This window comes from Odocoileus virginianus, chromosome 3, assembly GCF_023699985.2.
Source record: "Odocoileus virginianus isolate 20LAN1187 ecotype Illinois chromosome 3, Ovbor_1.2, whole genome shotgun sequence".
Taxonomy (NCBI): Eukaryota; Metazoa; Chordata; class Mammalia; order Artiodactyla; family Cervidae; genus Odocoileus; species Odocoileus virginianus.
In genome coordinates, this window is record NC_069676.1 from 22,055,807 (window position 1) to 22,071,370 (window position 15,564).

The 15,564-nt window shown below is 34.8% G+C and overlaps 1 protein-coding gene across 2 annotated transcripts in view; it reads right to left on the reverse strand.

The window, feature by feature from the left end:
- The window catches only part of ADAMTS19 (ADAM metallopeptidase with thrombospondin type 1 motif 19), a 252,521-nt gene that overhangs the window by 81,028 nt on the left and 155,929 nt on the right, over positions 1 to 15,564 (reverse strand). For both annotated transcript variants that reach the window (XM_070465074.1, XM_070465073.1), the window contains 3 exons: positions 8,927 to 9,028; positions 3,295 to 3,425; positions 2,195 to 2,367 (listed from right to left, as the gene is read on the reverse strand). In XM_070465074.1, the coding sequence (XP_070321175.1) occupies positions 2,195 to 2,367; positions 3,295 to 3,425; positions 8,927 to 9,028 (406 nt within the window). The remainder of the gene's footprint in view (positions 1 to 2,194; positions 2,368 to 3,294; positions 3,426 to 8,926; positions 9,029 to 15,564) is intronic.

Sequence of the window (15,564 nt, forward strand, 5' to 3'; positions counted from 1 at the left end):
GACAGAGAAATGCATAAAATACAAGTCTTGCTCTTACAATCATTATTGGGGGAGCATAAACTAATAAAAATATTATGACAGATCACTATAGGTTATGTGAAAAAAAGAATAAGGCAGGGTATTGAAAAGTATTGAGTCAGTATTTAAGAAAAGACCGGAAGGAGTCACCAGCAAAAACAATACTTTCCAAGACACTAAGACAGAAAAGCCCTAGACTTATTCTAGGGAGGGCAAGGGAGCCAGCTGCGTGGGAGGGTGTGGTGGTCAGTTCAGCAACAGTGTAACAGGAAGCCAGGGAGGAAGGCCCTCATAGGCTGTTAGAAGGGCTTTGGACCTTTAGTGAGGTGGGAAAACTCATTCTGTTGCTTTCAAAATGGAAGAATAACGTGACATGACTGATATTTTAAATGTGTCCTTCTGGCCATGATTGAGACTGAAGGAGATACGGGGACACAAACATAAAGACCACTTAGACGCCTACTATAAACACACAGGTAAGACACAGAGGCTTATATCAGGAGGTCAGGTCTGGAGATATTGGGCAATCATGAGATTCTGGATGTATTTTAAAGACAGGAATAATGTGACTTTACTGATATTTCAAAGGCATCGTAAAAGAGAACATAAAGGAAAGGGAGGACCCAAAGTTTGTGGCCAAAGCATCTGCGAATACAGAATTAACTTTTATTAAAAGGATGGTAGGACTAGAAGACTGTGTTATTATTTTCTCTCAACCGAAGAGATAGTACATTTAGAAGCTATGCGTTGGGGAAGAAAGCAGGTTATGTTTGAAGCAGTGGAACAAGGACAGTATTTGGAGCACAAAGAGAGTGAGGTCTTAGATGAGGCAGAAGACAAAAGAAGGAATCAGACAAAGGAAGGTCTTGTTGAGCGTGCCATGGTGTGCAATTTGGTTTTTACCTGAAGACTTATGGGAAGGACCTGAAATGCTTAAGGTGGGAAAGCGATATGAAACAATCTGCATTTTATATAAAGATCTCTAGTTGGGGCTTCCCAGGTGACTCAACGGTAAAGAATCCATCTGCCAATGCAGGAGATGCTAGAGACTCAGGTTGGACCCCTGAGTCGGGAAGATCCCCTGGAAAAGGAAATGGCACTCACTCCAGCATTCTTGACTGGGAAAAACCCATGGACAGAGAAGCCTGGTGGGCTACACAGTAGTCCACAGGTTTCCAAAGAGTAGGACATGACTGAGCAACTGAACATGAGTTCTACCCTGTGCCAGCCTGCTACAGGAGCCTCCGTCCCTCTCCCACCACCACCCCCAACTCCCGGCAACGGCTCATCTGTTCTCCATCCCTATGCTATTGTGATTTCAAGCATGTTATAAAATAGGAATCATACAGCATGTGGCATTTTGAGATCGGCTTGTCTACTCTGCATAACGTTCTGACATCCACCAGGTCACCGCCTACATTAACAGTGTGTTCCCATTACTGCCGTGTAACATCCTACGGCACGGATAAACCTTTGTTTGCTAATCCTGCAGCTACTCAGACCTTTTTGATTGCTTCAAGTTTCTGGCTATTGAAAATAAAACTGCTATGTGTGCTCATGTACAGCATTTTCTTGTGGTTGTAAATTTTTATTTCTCTGAGATAAATAACCATGACTGCGTTTTCTAACGTGCATGCTTTGTTATTTGAGACACTGCCAAGCTAATTTTCAGAGCGGCTGCACCATTTTACCTTACCAGCAATGCATGAGAGATCTTTTGTCTTCATCCTAACCAGCATTTTGTACTGTCACCCTTTTAAAATTGTTTGTGTATAATAATACCTCCATGTTTAAAAAACATAGTTTTAGTTAGTGCTCGTGGTTATTGTATGTCACAAAAGTGAAGGTGTTAGTCACTCAGTCAAGTCTAACTCTTTGCGACCCCATGGACTGTAGCCTGCCAGGCTCCTCTGTCCACGGGACTCTCTGGGGTAGAACACTGGAGTGGGTTGCCATGCCCTCCTCCAGGGGATCTTCCCGCCCCGGGGATTGAACGTGGGCCTCCCACGTTGCAGGCAGATTCCTTGCCATCCGAGGCATGTCATAAAGGCAGAAAAAGCAGAATTTTGAAATACCTATAATATAAACTACAAAACAACATTTACCATTATTGTAAAGCACTTTGCAAACCTAGACTTCTGCTTAATTAAGATGGTGGCAATCTGGTTGGTCATACCTTCATCCATGACAGCGTGCCACTGAAGTACATGCTTTGGGTACGAAGTTCTAACACTATAGGCCTGACATTGCCAGTCTCTGAATCCAGGCAAACCTGCAGGACAAGGTGGATTCTCACATATTCTGTATTGTTTTCTGGGACCATTACAATCCCTTGCTTCAGAACCTAGCCTAGAAAAGATAGTACAAATAATCAATTTTATCTTATTTTATGTTAACTACTCATTAAAAAAAAAATCAAAAGGCATTGTATTAATAAGGGATAATCCTTCCTATTAAACCTACTTTTGAAAATGTGGACAGATTAAATGATTAGTAACTGTAGGAAATCCATATGCTTATTTTAAAATGTTAATTTTTTTCTAATCTTTGATCCATTTAATTTCCAAAATACAGGAGAAACAAAAGTCTGTTTGCTATGAAAATGATATAGGAGGGTAAAGGACAGAAGCTGGGGTCAAAATACACTCCCATGGAAGGAGTGTAGCCAAGAAATTCTAAGGAGATGCTTCTAAGGTTTTCACACACATTTTTTTAACATCATCTGCCGAGGAATTGGGCCACTGAATCCACACCAAAGTCAAAGCATAAAAGTGAATGACTTTCTCACACATTTCCTAGGATCACACTAGGAATGATGGAGCCACACAAGCTGATCTTGGATGCTCCCTGTCTGTACACACGCTCAGCAGGGTTTCCTTTCTCAGCATCTCAGCTCGGACTGACATTCATGTTGCCCTCATTCTCTCTCTTTCTGAAGTCCTCTCAGCTACTGGTTCCTCTCATGGATCTTTTCAACGGTGACTTACTTTTCCTAACATGTCTCCCTGCTTGGGTCAACACAGTTTTTTTATTTGATTTATTCCCAAGAAAACAACCTGTGTAGTGGTTAACTATTTGCTCTTAGGAGGGTTGGTCTTATTTTCTTCTTCAAAGGGAGTTCTTACACAAAATAATTTGAGAGACTTTTCTGTCTTCCAAAGTGGACTGGGTTTGAAGAAGTGTCTTTGGTCCCTGACATGGTTTATCAGTAAAACCTTTTTATTTCAGACTTGAAGAAAACAACGCCCTCCCCCAACCCAGGAATGTTGCGTTTACCCAGGACACTTGCGCTCTCGACTGCTGATCCCAGAACTGCAGGTTCGGCTGCAGGGACTCCACATGCTCCACTCTCCAGCCGCAAGTCCGGGTGCTGCGGTCCTGCTGGCACACTCTCCAGCCTTACACCACTATTCCAAAAGTTATGTCTTAGGTGAACAAATCAGGGCACAATGGAAAATCATTCACTGGCCTATCGAGTCACTGGAATTGCGATTAAATCAGGTCAGCTAAAGCCCCAAACGTGTGGAATTGAAAAAGACCAAAAATTAGTTGGCACGTGCTTAATGTCACAGTAATAATTCACTGGCCCAGTTTTCCCAGTTTTCATGTCAGGTCACACAGTCTTGTCACAAAAATAGCACACCGGTCTGTACTATAGCCCTGAGAATGCAGTGCTTGTGACAGAGGCAGGGCGAATGGGGGAGTGGGGGTTGTACAGCCAGGAAAGAAAAACTAACATGCTCTAGGAAAAACAAAAATTTAATAGAGAAGAATGAAAAATAGGTTCATATTTTGTAGGTAAGATATAAATGCAGGCAATATAAATGGAGGTAAAGACATTTATAAATGTCTTTGACTAGAATGAAGCAGACATTTTAGCAAATCCAGCCATTTTTATTTGAAATGTCAGTGTTTCAGGGTACTCTCTCTCTCTTTGTAATCAGAAACAAAGCATATGACTCACTTTTAGCACTTTCATTTACATTGCTTTTTCTTTTTTTCCCCCTAAGTTTCCATCATGAAAAAGACAGCAATGACAGAAGAGAAAGCAGTGTGTTCATTTTCCTTTTTATATTTATTTTGTCATTAATTTTTAACAAAAGCAGCCAAAGATTTTTTTTTTTTTGTGGTCACTGAGGAATGTTAGCCAGAATTTGATGGAGAGATTATTATAATTTCTCCTTTTTTTTTTTTTAAGTCACTCAGTCATGTTCAACTCTTTGCGACCCCATGGACTATTCAGATCATGGAATTCTGCAGGCCAGAATTCTAGAGTGGGTAGCCCTTCCCTTCTTGGGGGCATCTTCCCAACTCAAGAATGGAAGCCAGGTCTCCTGCACTGCAGGGGGATCCTTTACCAGCTGAGCCACAATAATTTCTCCTTATTCCTGGAAAATCAGATCTATCATGCTCACAGCAAAGATATTAAAGGTAAAAATTAACTCAACATAACCATGTTGGAGATAATAAGATTAAAAAATTTAGATAAGTGATTGTATAATGACAAGGGTTGAGCAAGATGATCATACTAGTTCTAAATAATTTTCTGTACCAGTGGCAACATGATTTATAAGGGATTTTGAAGAAATCATAGCAATTCTCTGATCCTCAGTTTTCCCATCTCAAAATATGAATGAAAATCATATATAACTAATAGACTTAGCAGAGGTTGAATGAAACTAAGCACAATGCATAGCCCATGCTGACGATTTAATAAAGATTAACCAAAATAAAAATACTAATAAAACCAAATTATATATCATTATATTAATTTTATCAATAAGTTTCCAGAAATCTCATCAAAATTCTATTATGATTTTAAATGATCTGTTTTTTTAAAACTTATTTTGAAAATACGTGTTTAAATGCAGTTTCTAGAAGAATTTATAAAACTATGCTATAAAGCTTTGTGTGAGCCCAGTTAGTGCTTTTCTATGTAATAAATAGTTCCTGAAGATTTTCTCTAATAATGTGAAATTTAGGGAACTCTACTAGTGCTTTGTAATGATCTATAAGGGGAACAGAATCTAAAATAGAACAGATACATGTATATGTAATAACTGAATCACTTTTCTGTACACATGAAACTAAGACAACATTGTAAATCAACTATATTTCAATAAAATTAAAACAAAATTCAATCTCTTTCAGGTTCAAAGAGTTTTACATCCAGGCTTGGGAAGAAACAAAACAAAACCTCAATAACTCAGAGTATAATGATATGGTAAGGTTGACATTAAATAAACTGAGATTTTTATAGGAAGATTCAGTCTGAATATTGTAAAAGGGGGAAAAAGCAGACCTTGTGAAAACTTTGAAATAACTTACTGGTTTTAGGGATTTAATGATGTGCCATTCATAGGGGGGAAAAAAAAACCCTCAAAGTGAACCCTGCCAAACTTCAGCTGGTCAAGTAGATTTGACCTACATGAAGGGTATTTATTTTTACCCCCCAAGAGCGTATCACAGCTCCTCGCCCATTTAGTGGTAAGCTGGCACTGAAAGGCTGGGCGAGAGTTCACAGTGAACTAAAAATATTCTGGGAAAGACCCAGATCTAGACTTGCATGTCATTTAAACTAGACACGACTGGCAGATGAAGAGAAATGGAAACAGATATACAAGCTAAACTTGCATCCCGAAATTGGTGAAATTTAAAGAAAGCATAGTATAATAGTTAAAGTCCATTAACTTCAGATAACAAACTCTCTGAGTGAAACTATGGAAAACCTGCTTTTGTGTCTTCTAGGTGGAGCTTTGTTTCAACACTGGGGAAAGTTTTAAGTGCTTTGTTTAATTATTATACAATATATTCTATTGGGTTTATATCCAAAATGATCCTAATGCTTTTCATGAATTTTTTAGCAGCATGTTTTGTTTCATTCGTATATTTTAGTTCCAAAAAACGTATTACACAAGGTTTAAAGAACTCAACATTTCTCATATTGAATAATTCAGTATGATCTATGAAAATGCCAAGGAAATTTATAATATAGATTCTTTCTGAGATACTACATGACCTAAAAAAGTTTGACTATATTTCTATTCTCTCTAATTTCTATGTGAATATGCCTAGGAAGTTGAAGAAAACACCCAATTGGAAGTGGTTCTTGAAAATGACAAAGGAAATATTATTGTCTAATTAAATCCTCTTGTATATATATTGTTAGATGAAATAAGAGGAAGAAAGAAGGCAATAAACTGTCTCCTTATGTAAATTTGTGACTAAGGATATTACAATCTTCATTTTTTCAATAAAGCATGATGACAATAATTTCATCATTTAAGAAATTAGGAAAGTAAATAATTAAAATATATTAGGCAGCATCCTTCAAAACAGTCTAATATTTTAGTCACTTGGTATTTAGCTTTCCTTCTCCATCCTCCCATTCCGAGAAAATATTTCAAGTAAAAGACATACATTTCTTGGTTTTAATCAAATCATTTATCAACTCACAGACCTCTGTTAATATAAATGTAAACACAGATGCCAGTATTATAAAGAGAAAAGAAGAAGAAAGAAAACAGGCTGCTTTTAATTTGGAAAAGGCCGTGTATAAATAGTAGATAACTATGAATCACAAAATTCTTCTTGACACCTTCTCAGACTTAATTATATACTCTTAGGTGAACTAGTTATACAGCTCAGTTAACATCACTAGAGTGTAACACATTACAAAATTCTCAGCTTTGTTTCTCGGATTGCCATGTACTGAGCTAGCAGTGTTCAGCACGAGGTTGCAAGCACCCAAATATTTTAGCCCTATAGCCCTCAATTACAGAATGTTGGAAGCTATTTTCATGATGGCTCTCACAATAGCTGGAACAGATGGAGAGTTGAAAAAGCCCACTTGGCCTGAGGAACTGAGAAGTTCATTAGTTATTTCAATATACAAAACATTACAGAACCACTGAGAATATCATTAGCACCATTATAGGGAAATGAAACATTGATTTTTAATGAATAATTACAGTTTTGATTGCTGAAAGAGTAAGTTTATCTTAGAGAACTCAAGAATGCCATTTATTCTCATAACTATCGGAAGAAAAAAACAATAGAAAAATATTTAAGACACCAGGTTATAAAAATGAACGGATTTTAAATTGCTAATGAAGAACTAGGTAACACAAATGGACTGTGTGATGTCTGCAGACGTGTGGCTGAATATTTGGTTCTCTCTGTTTATTACCGCTTTCGTGTTTCAGGGATGATGAAAATTATTGCTGGTGCAGAGTTTTATGACTCAAGCAATAAATTACTCAGCATAATACCATGAGGCTTGCCCAATATACACACATTATTGCACTTTTGTGTATAATTTAAAACAAATCCAAATTCTGACTCTCTGCATAAGCTCACAGAAAACATATTTGGCAGTCTGTAAACAACTGACTGATATTTCACAGAAGTTCTCTATCAAGGAACCAGTTTTCTTACTGATTGTATTGGGTGATAAAATATTTCTAGTCCTTTTCTATTATCTAGGACTTTGTACATTTTTCTTTTTCTTATTAAAGAAATCATAGAAGTAATAAATGACTACAGGCTTATGTCAAACAACCCAGAAATGTCAGGAGAAAAGTTGCATTCACCCTTATTGTCAATTGTTTTATTCCATCCATCAATTCCAACTCCCTCCCAAGAGTTAACTACTAATTATAATTTGGAATTTATGTTTTCAAACCACTTTCTATGAGCTTAAAAATATATAAACTCTGTGTGTATACTCACATTTGTACACAAATTGCTGTTTTTCTAAATCTCAAATGGTACCATATAAAGTACGAATTTTTCTGACATGTCTCTATACTAACCACCACGTCTAGTAGATCTTTTCAAGTTAATACAGATATATCTACCTCATTCCGGGAACAGCCACACTGGAACCATTCCTCTTCCAATGGATATTTCGTTTTTTCTTATTTCTCACCACAGCAGGTGACATCCTCACCTAACTCTATGTGTGTGTACATGCAAACATGCCTATATTTGTGCACACATGTTAAGAATTTATTTAGGACAAAATTCTAGAAGTGTAATTGCTAGATATCCATTTCTGTCCATGTTTCAAGTGGATGTGTTTTTAAACTAGCTATATAACTTTTTCACTAAGTAATTCATCCCAAGTAATCTTTATGTTGTTTATTTGTTTCAAATGTAATGAAAATTCATAGGCTTCAGAGGCAAGTTTTCTGATCTTACATCTGAACAAAGTAATAGCTGTTCTACTTTCCCTTCATAGAATAAAAAATGGAAAATTATGTAAACTAGTGTACTATATTTTGATTACATTAGTTATAAGTTTATATAGGATCTAATTCCTTCATATTTGTAAAAGAAAATTAATTTTTACAGCAATTGAAATGTTCTGGAAATATATACTAATAAATTTCTACAGTCTTATGAAACACATTTAACAACTTAGGACAGTTAAATGTTTACTAATCTCCCAAATGTTAATTAGAATATTTTATTCATGATTTATTGAAATGACAAGGAAAAATTACACTCAGTGGCTCTCCTAAGACAATACTTTATACTTTAAAGGATTAATTCGCTCTGAGAAATTTTACTATTTTTATTAATTTGTGAATACTTATATTTAAGTTTAATAGTAAAAATATTTAATTTTTTTAAAGTAATACATATATCCAATTCTCCACAGCATTATAATCAACAATAAAAAATACAGCTGATGTTTAAAAAACAGCCATGTGTTAAAATTGAAAACAGATGAAATGCTGAAATTTTTATATATGATAAAAGTACTCTACTAGTGTTTAGATAGATACCTTTATAACTGGCAGAAGAAAATGTCTCACTGGTTATACTTATAGGAGAAATGTAAGTTTCTTCTTAAGTTTCACTTCATAGTCTTATACTTCAGATAGCACCACCAATAACTTACCTTACCAATGTCACAATCGGTTCCATCCATTGGTGGATCGAGTTTGGTTTTGCATTCTTTCTCCCCTTCCACCTTGCACCACAACCCTGTGCAAATAACATGCTGAAAACAAGGGTATAATAACTAATAAGGGGAAGGCATCACATTTTTGAGGTTAAGTCTATAAGGTTTGAGAGAGCAATTTTAATAGAACATCAGAAATGATTTGAAGAAAATATCCTTTGAGTACCTTTAATATTAAACTTACAGCTGAAATAGTCTATGGCTTATTTATAGTGCTAAGAAGACTGACATAAAGATAAAATGCTTCATAAATTTAACTGTTTTTAAATTTCTTTAAATAAAAACATGTATGGTTATGCAAGATTAAGTAGCTTCAACAGAAAACTGTAAGCTAAAAATCATTATTTATACCACACTATATGAACCAACCTGGAAGAATCAAAGTAATCTGCCTACGGTATGAATTTAATGCCTCCTATCTTAAAGTCTGTCGTCACTTATGCTTTGCTGTATGCCACATGCCGTGTCAGTACTTCACTATTTCATTACATGGCCTTGGCCCCTGATGTGAAACAGGGATTCTCAGTGGGCACATTTCCCATAACTGTTGTCAGTCAATTTTCCACAGTACGAATGCATCCTAGATACCCAGAATACATTTAACTTTTTCTAGGGAAAAGTTAAAGGAACAAACAAAAATACTGAAGGAACAAACAAAAACAGCATAAACACAGCAACACTGAAAGAAAAGAATTCTATAGTTATGGCAGCCCAGAGAGAGAGATAAAAAGGCACAACTACCACATTCTTAAGGACTTTCTATGTCTACAGGATGGGTGACGTTTCTGAGATACAAGCATGTTATTAACAGATTACACAGAAATATGAAATCCATGTGGCATACTTAAAGCAACTAGAGTGATTTATCTTGAAGATGATTGTGTGACTACCTATCCAGATATCTGGAGAAAAGGGCAGAAGCAAGCATGTTGATAAGGACAGAGTAAGTGTTGATGTGAAAAAAAGTCTTTGAAATTGGACTGGTGAGAAGATCAGTCAGATGGGAGGATGTATATAAGGGAAGGGAGTAGTGAACAAGATTTTAAAGACAGAAAATCCAGATCCTGAGTGCCAGGATGGACTAGGGACTCCATATTTGGAGGGAAAAAGAGACCACTCAGCAGTTGACTAGCAGGTTGATAAGATAAAAAGGCTATTTTAGGAGATTTACCCTGGCAGAGGTGTTCAAAACAGATTGAAAATCACTGCAAAGTTAAAATTAACTTACGACTCAAATCTACTAAACACTTTGGGGATGATATATTTAAACTAAGTTTTCATGCAGGTCTGTTACATCTCCAAACCCAAATTTGTTACAACTCCCCAAATATTATTTTCCTATTCTTTATTTAAAAATTTAGATTTCGGAACTGTTTTAAGCTCTTAAAAATTCAATACTCTATGGCAGAAGTGTGATATATTTTATTTGCACAATTTTATCTTCTGTGACAGTTTTTCTGCCTAAAAATATTTCATACAAATACTTATTATATTTAGAATATGATTTAGATTAATATATGAGCTATTGTTTGTACATATCATTCATCAGAAATTTATCCAGGAACTAATTTTAAAGAATGCCTAAATCAAACAGCTTCTCTGTAATATTTGTGACTCTTGAAAATAAGCAGAGAGGTTAACTGTTTATCATGTACTTTTGTGGACACATTTATATTTGAATTAGTCGATATCTAACCTGAGGATTTTAGTTCCTAAAAGTTTTCTTTTTCCTCCAAGACAATCTTGTTAATAAAATTTTATAACTATGGGGTCAAATGCTGAATTTTCCACCAAAGAAGAATGTTGCTTTATTAATTTTCAATAAAGCTTAGTTGTATTGTAACATGAATTATTTTAATCAAGTTCATTAGTTAACCAATGCATACTGAACTAAAAAACAAAACTTGTTTACGTTGCAGTTTTAAAATCACGCTTGCTTGTTGAACACTGTTGGTGGTCTAAATTCTGACCTTCAACCATTATCTGCTATTCAAAACAGCAGGTACACTAATTGATTCCCACTTGAGGCCCTGAGAGCATAAAAGCAAACTTGGCAGCTTTTCAAGATAAGCACAGTCCTGTAGAATAAATCTCTCATAGAGGAGATCTCTTTACTCTTTATTGTCTATAGTTCTGGGATCTTACTGAAAGTAAATTATAACCTCATTGTGAAAGGTAACTCAGATTCAGGATTTCAAACCAAATTGTCAAAAGTAAAGAAATAAAATATGGAAGAAATGAGATGGACTGTTTTCACCTTGAGAAGTGCAAAATCTCAGATATGTGATATTAGAGCTATGTAACACCAAACTCTTTCTTAAGAGGGGCAGGGTTGTGTATTTTGTTAGAAGCAAATGCTCTCTGTGTGTTTCACAGCCCAGAGTCAAATATTCCTTTCAACTTAATTAGTGAAATCTCTTAATATGTCAATTAAGAGCTTTAATACTTAAAATGCTTTGCAAAGGAATCCACGACAGAAATGCGTAACCCAACATCTCTTAGCAAACTAACAAAAATAATATAACATTCTTTTTTATTTCTCTATAATAAGAAATGACCATTAAAAGCATAAATGAAGTTGGATGTTTATCTCAAGAAGGCTTTTAAAAAGTTTATATGAAAAACTATTATCTTTTCAATGGAATAATTTAAATGGAAGATTAACTGTCCATGTATAGATATTATAAAATTTATCTTCAAAGATGTGTACCCATTTTTTATAGCAAATAGATCCACTAACATGTTCTAAATTTTATGTTAAAATAAAAAATATTAAATGCATATGCATGGAAGCAGCAATTAAATCTTGAACATGTAACTCTTTGTTTGTCCATAAACTATCTTCCAAACTACAATTTCAATAATGTAATGTCTGACTGTAAGTGTAATTCAGTATGGGATAATATTTTCAAAAATAATTTTTCTATCAGAGAGCACCTTGGTATTATTAAAGATGAAAAAGAGGAACAAAATAAGGGAAAGAGAAAGAGAGGTATCCAAAAAATAGAATATAAAGATTCAGAAGAAATAAGAAAAAGCTTAGATGTAGTTTTTTGTGGAAAATAATAATATTAAAACTAATCAACAAAAAAGAGAAGGTAAAAATAAATATTATTAGGAATAAAAAAATGAAGGGACATCTACTGATCATGTAAAGGCTTACAGAAATAAGAAGAGACACTGTGAACAACTTTACACCAAAGAACTTTACAATGTATATGAAATGGAGAAATATTTTTTAAAAATTTATTAAAAACTTGGTAAAATGGATCCAAGAAGAAATAGCAAAGTTGAAACTACTGTGTAACTACAGAATAATCAAAAGTATTAAAAATCTTCCCACAAAGAATACAACTGATCTAAACACTTAAATTCTCAATGTATATAAACTTTCTAGAAAACAGAAAAAGAGAAAATATTTCTAAACACACATCATGATGCCCAAACCAGACAGCAGTTTGCAAAGAAAATGAAAATAGTGATCTACTTCATTTATGAACTTAGATTGAAATAAGCTACACACTTTTTTAACAAACTGAATCCAGCAATCCATGAAAAAAATGTAATGTTCCATCATGATCATGTTGGGTTTTTCTTGGAATACAAGGCTACTATAATATTAGAGATTTGATTAACACAATCAAGTACATAAAAACTTCAAAATCTATGATTTTTGTATCTCTCGATATGCAGCTTGTGACACAATTCAACATCCATTCGTTAAAAAAAGTTAGCAAACTAGCCACTGAAGGAAACATCTTCAAAGTTAATGGACATCTGGACATCTATAAAAATCTACAACAAACATCACCAAAAAAACCATAAAATGTTGAAAGTTTCCTTTTAAGATTAGGAAAATAGCGAAGATGGCATCTTAGCACAAACATTAAAAAAAAGTGCATTTGTGATGTATTCAAAGCAGAGAGAGGAAGAACATAACTGTCAATCTAGACTTCCAAACTCAGCTAAAATGTTATTTAAGACTGAAGGTTAAATAAAGACTCAAGGAAACAAAAACTGTTTACTACCAACAGATTTTCCCCAAAGGAACTTCTAAATGTTATACTTCAAGAGGAATATGATCTCATAGGGAAGGGCTGAAAAGCACTTGTGATCAAAGAACCTGACAAACATGATGATAAATCTAAATAAATATTTATTACATAAAACAATAAAAATTGGACTTCAGTCAATATTATAAACCTTTTTAATGGGAAGAAATACTAGAAATCTATCACATTTACATCTCAAAAACTTAATCCCTTAGCAGAAGTAATTTGACCACTGACAGCTAAGTAAATTTGATCTCGTCTATTTTACTTCCTTCGCTACATATGCTTCATGACTGCTAGTGGTAGAAGTAGAGTAACAGATGTCAAGAAAAGTATAATCTATGGATAGCCAACAAAAGTAGCAGCAAGCTTCAAAGGACCCCTCATTAGAACACATCTTGGTGTGTTAAAGGAAATCAAGGAGTAAGAAGAAATTTAGAGAATGAAGAACTGTCAGTAAGTACTTAATGAATCCCAGGTGGTGAAGGCAAAAGAAGGGGAAAGCAGATGAGGAGATGGTTAGACAGCATCACCAACTCAATGGACATGAATTTGAGCAAACTCTGGGAAATAGTGAAAGACAGAGGAGCCTGGCATGCTGCAGTTCATGGAGCTGCAAAGAGTCAGTCCATGGGGATGCAAAGAGTTGGACATGACTGAGCATGCACACAAAGAAAATAAAAAGTGAGAAGGAACTGTTTGAAACATCTGAAAGAAAAATGATCCAGATATTCCTTGTAAGAATGAGAAATGTAAGATAAAAATATTCCCCTTCTGGAATGGTGGAATAAGTTCCCAGAAGACCAATCCTCCTGAAGCTAACAAACATAAACTGTGGAATGACAGCAAAAAACAATTCCTGGTAGTTTCAGAATGTAGAACAAAGGCAGATCAACTGTTTAGAGGAGCTTAAGGAATCGGCACAAGTTGAGTTCACCGTCTTTGTGGCTTTGATCTGACAGTGGATTGTGGCCATGGCATGACACAATGGTTAAAGTAACACATGCCATCTTTTTACACTCATGAAGACAGAAACGGATGCGGTCAAAGCTGTCAAAACTTGAAGTGTTAGTTGCTCAGTCGTGTCCAACTCTGTGTGACCCCAATGGACTGTAGCCCACCAGGCTTCTCTGCCCATGGTAGGTTGCCATTCCCTCTCCAGGACATCTTCCTGACCCGGGGATCAAACCTGGGTCTCCTGCATTGCAGGCAGATTCTTTAACCATCTTTGCCATCTTCTTTAGCCACCAGGGAAGCCCCCAAAAGAAGAGAGTCAGAAAAGCTTAGGTCTTTATGTGGCACCTGTACCATGCATGCAAGGGACATGCTTGAAATAAGGAAAAAGTGAGCTGATGTAACATATGAAGTGCTATCCACAGCAGATAAGATAGTTTCCAGTTTGATTCTAACAAATTTAATTGTGAAAACAAAACTCAAAACACTCTTTAGAGGAATCCAGAGTATGTGCTGTGACAGGGGTCAGTGAACTCTTTCTGTAAAGGGCCATACAGCATATACTTCAGGCTTGTGGGCCATGGGATCTCAGTTGCAACTATTTCTCACTCACAGTAGTTTGAAGGCAGCCAAAGAAAATGTGTGAACAAAGAAGATGACTGTATTCCAGTAAAACTTTATTTATAAAAACAGGCCACCAGTCCCTACCCCCAGAGTTTGCAAAAAACTAATGCATTGATATATAACGTTAATGTATTAATAATGTAGAATGAAAACATGTATATACAAATAAACATTCATAAGTCTTCTGAATAACTTGATTCATAATAGCTAATATACTGATGTCTACTAAGAGGTGAACTGATAAACAAAACAGTTTATGTTCCAGTGGAATACTATTCATCAAGAAAAAAGAACTGATTAGTCATACTCAGACATAAATAATGTCTGACTTTTGAAAGCATAGGAAAATTTCGTTGTAAATGTAAAGTAGCAGAGGAGACAATAACAAAAAATAGAGCATAAGTATAAAACACAAACACAAAAAAGTTGACAAAAATTTTTATAAAACTAATTTAAATCAACATAAAAAGTATTAAACTAGCTCATGAAAATGCCAAAAAATTATTACATTGGTTTAAATAGAAAAATACAAAATCTAGTAATTGCTTTTCTACAGTAAATATATCCATCTAGCCATACTCATATCTGTGATTCTATTTTATCTGGAAAGGTTAAAGATAAAAATGTGATATTAATTAGGATAATGGTTTTAATGACATGCAAAATAGATTTTAAGGCACAAGCCATAAAACATGCAAAAGAGAAAAACATCAACAGATAAAAGTCATAAATATGTATGTACCTGTAATATAACTAAATGATGTATAAGCAAATAATTGACAGAAACACAGAGAAAAATAAATCAGTTGTTAAAGTTGGGTATTTGAACACATCTGTTAAACTTTTCAACACTAATAGATCAACCAAATAAAAATAAACAGATATTTTGAATAATAATATTATGCTTCATCTAAGATTTAGTGACAGATAATGAACTTTAAAAAC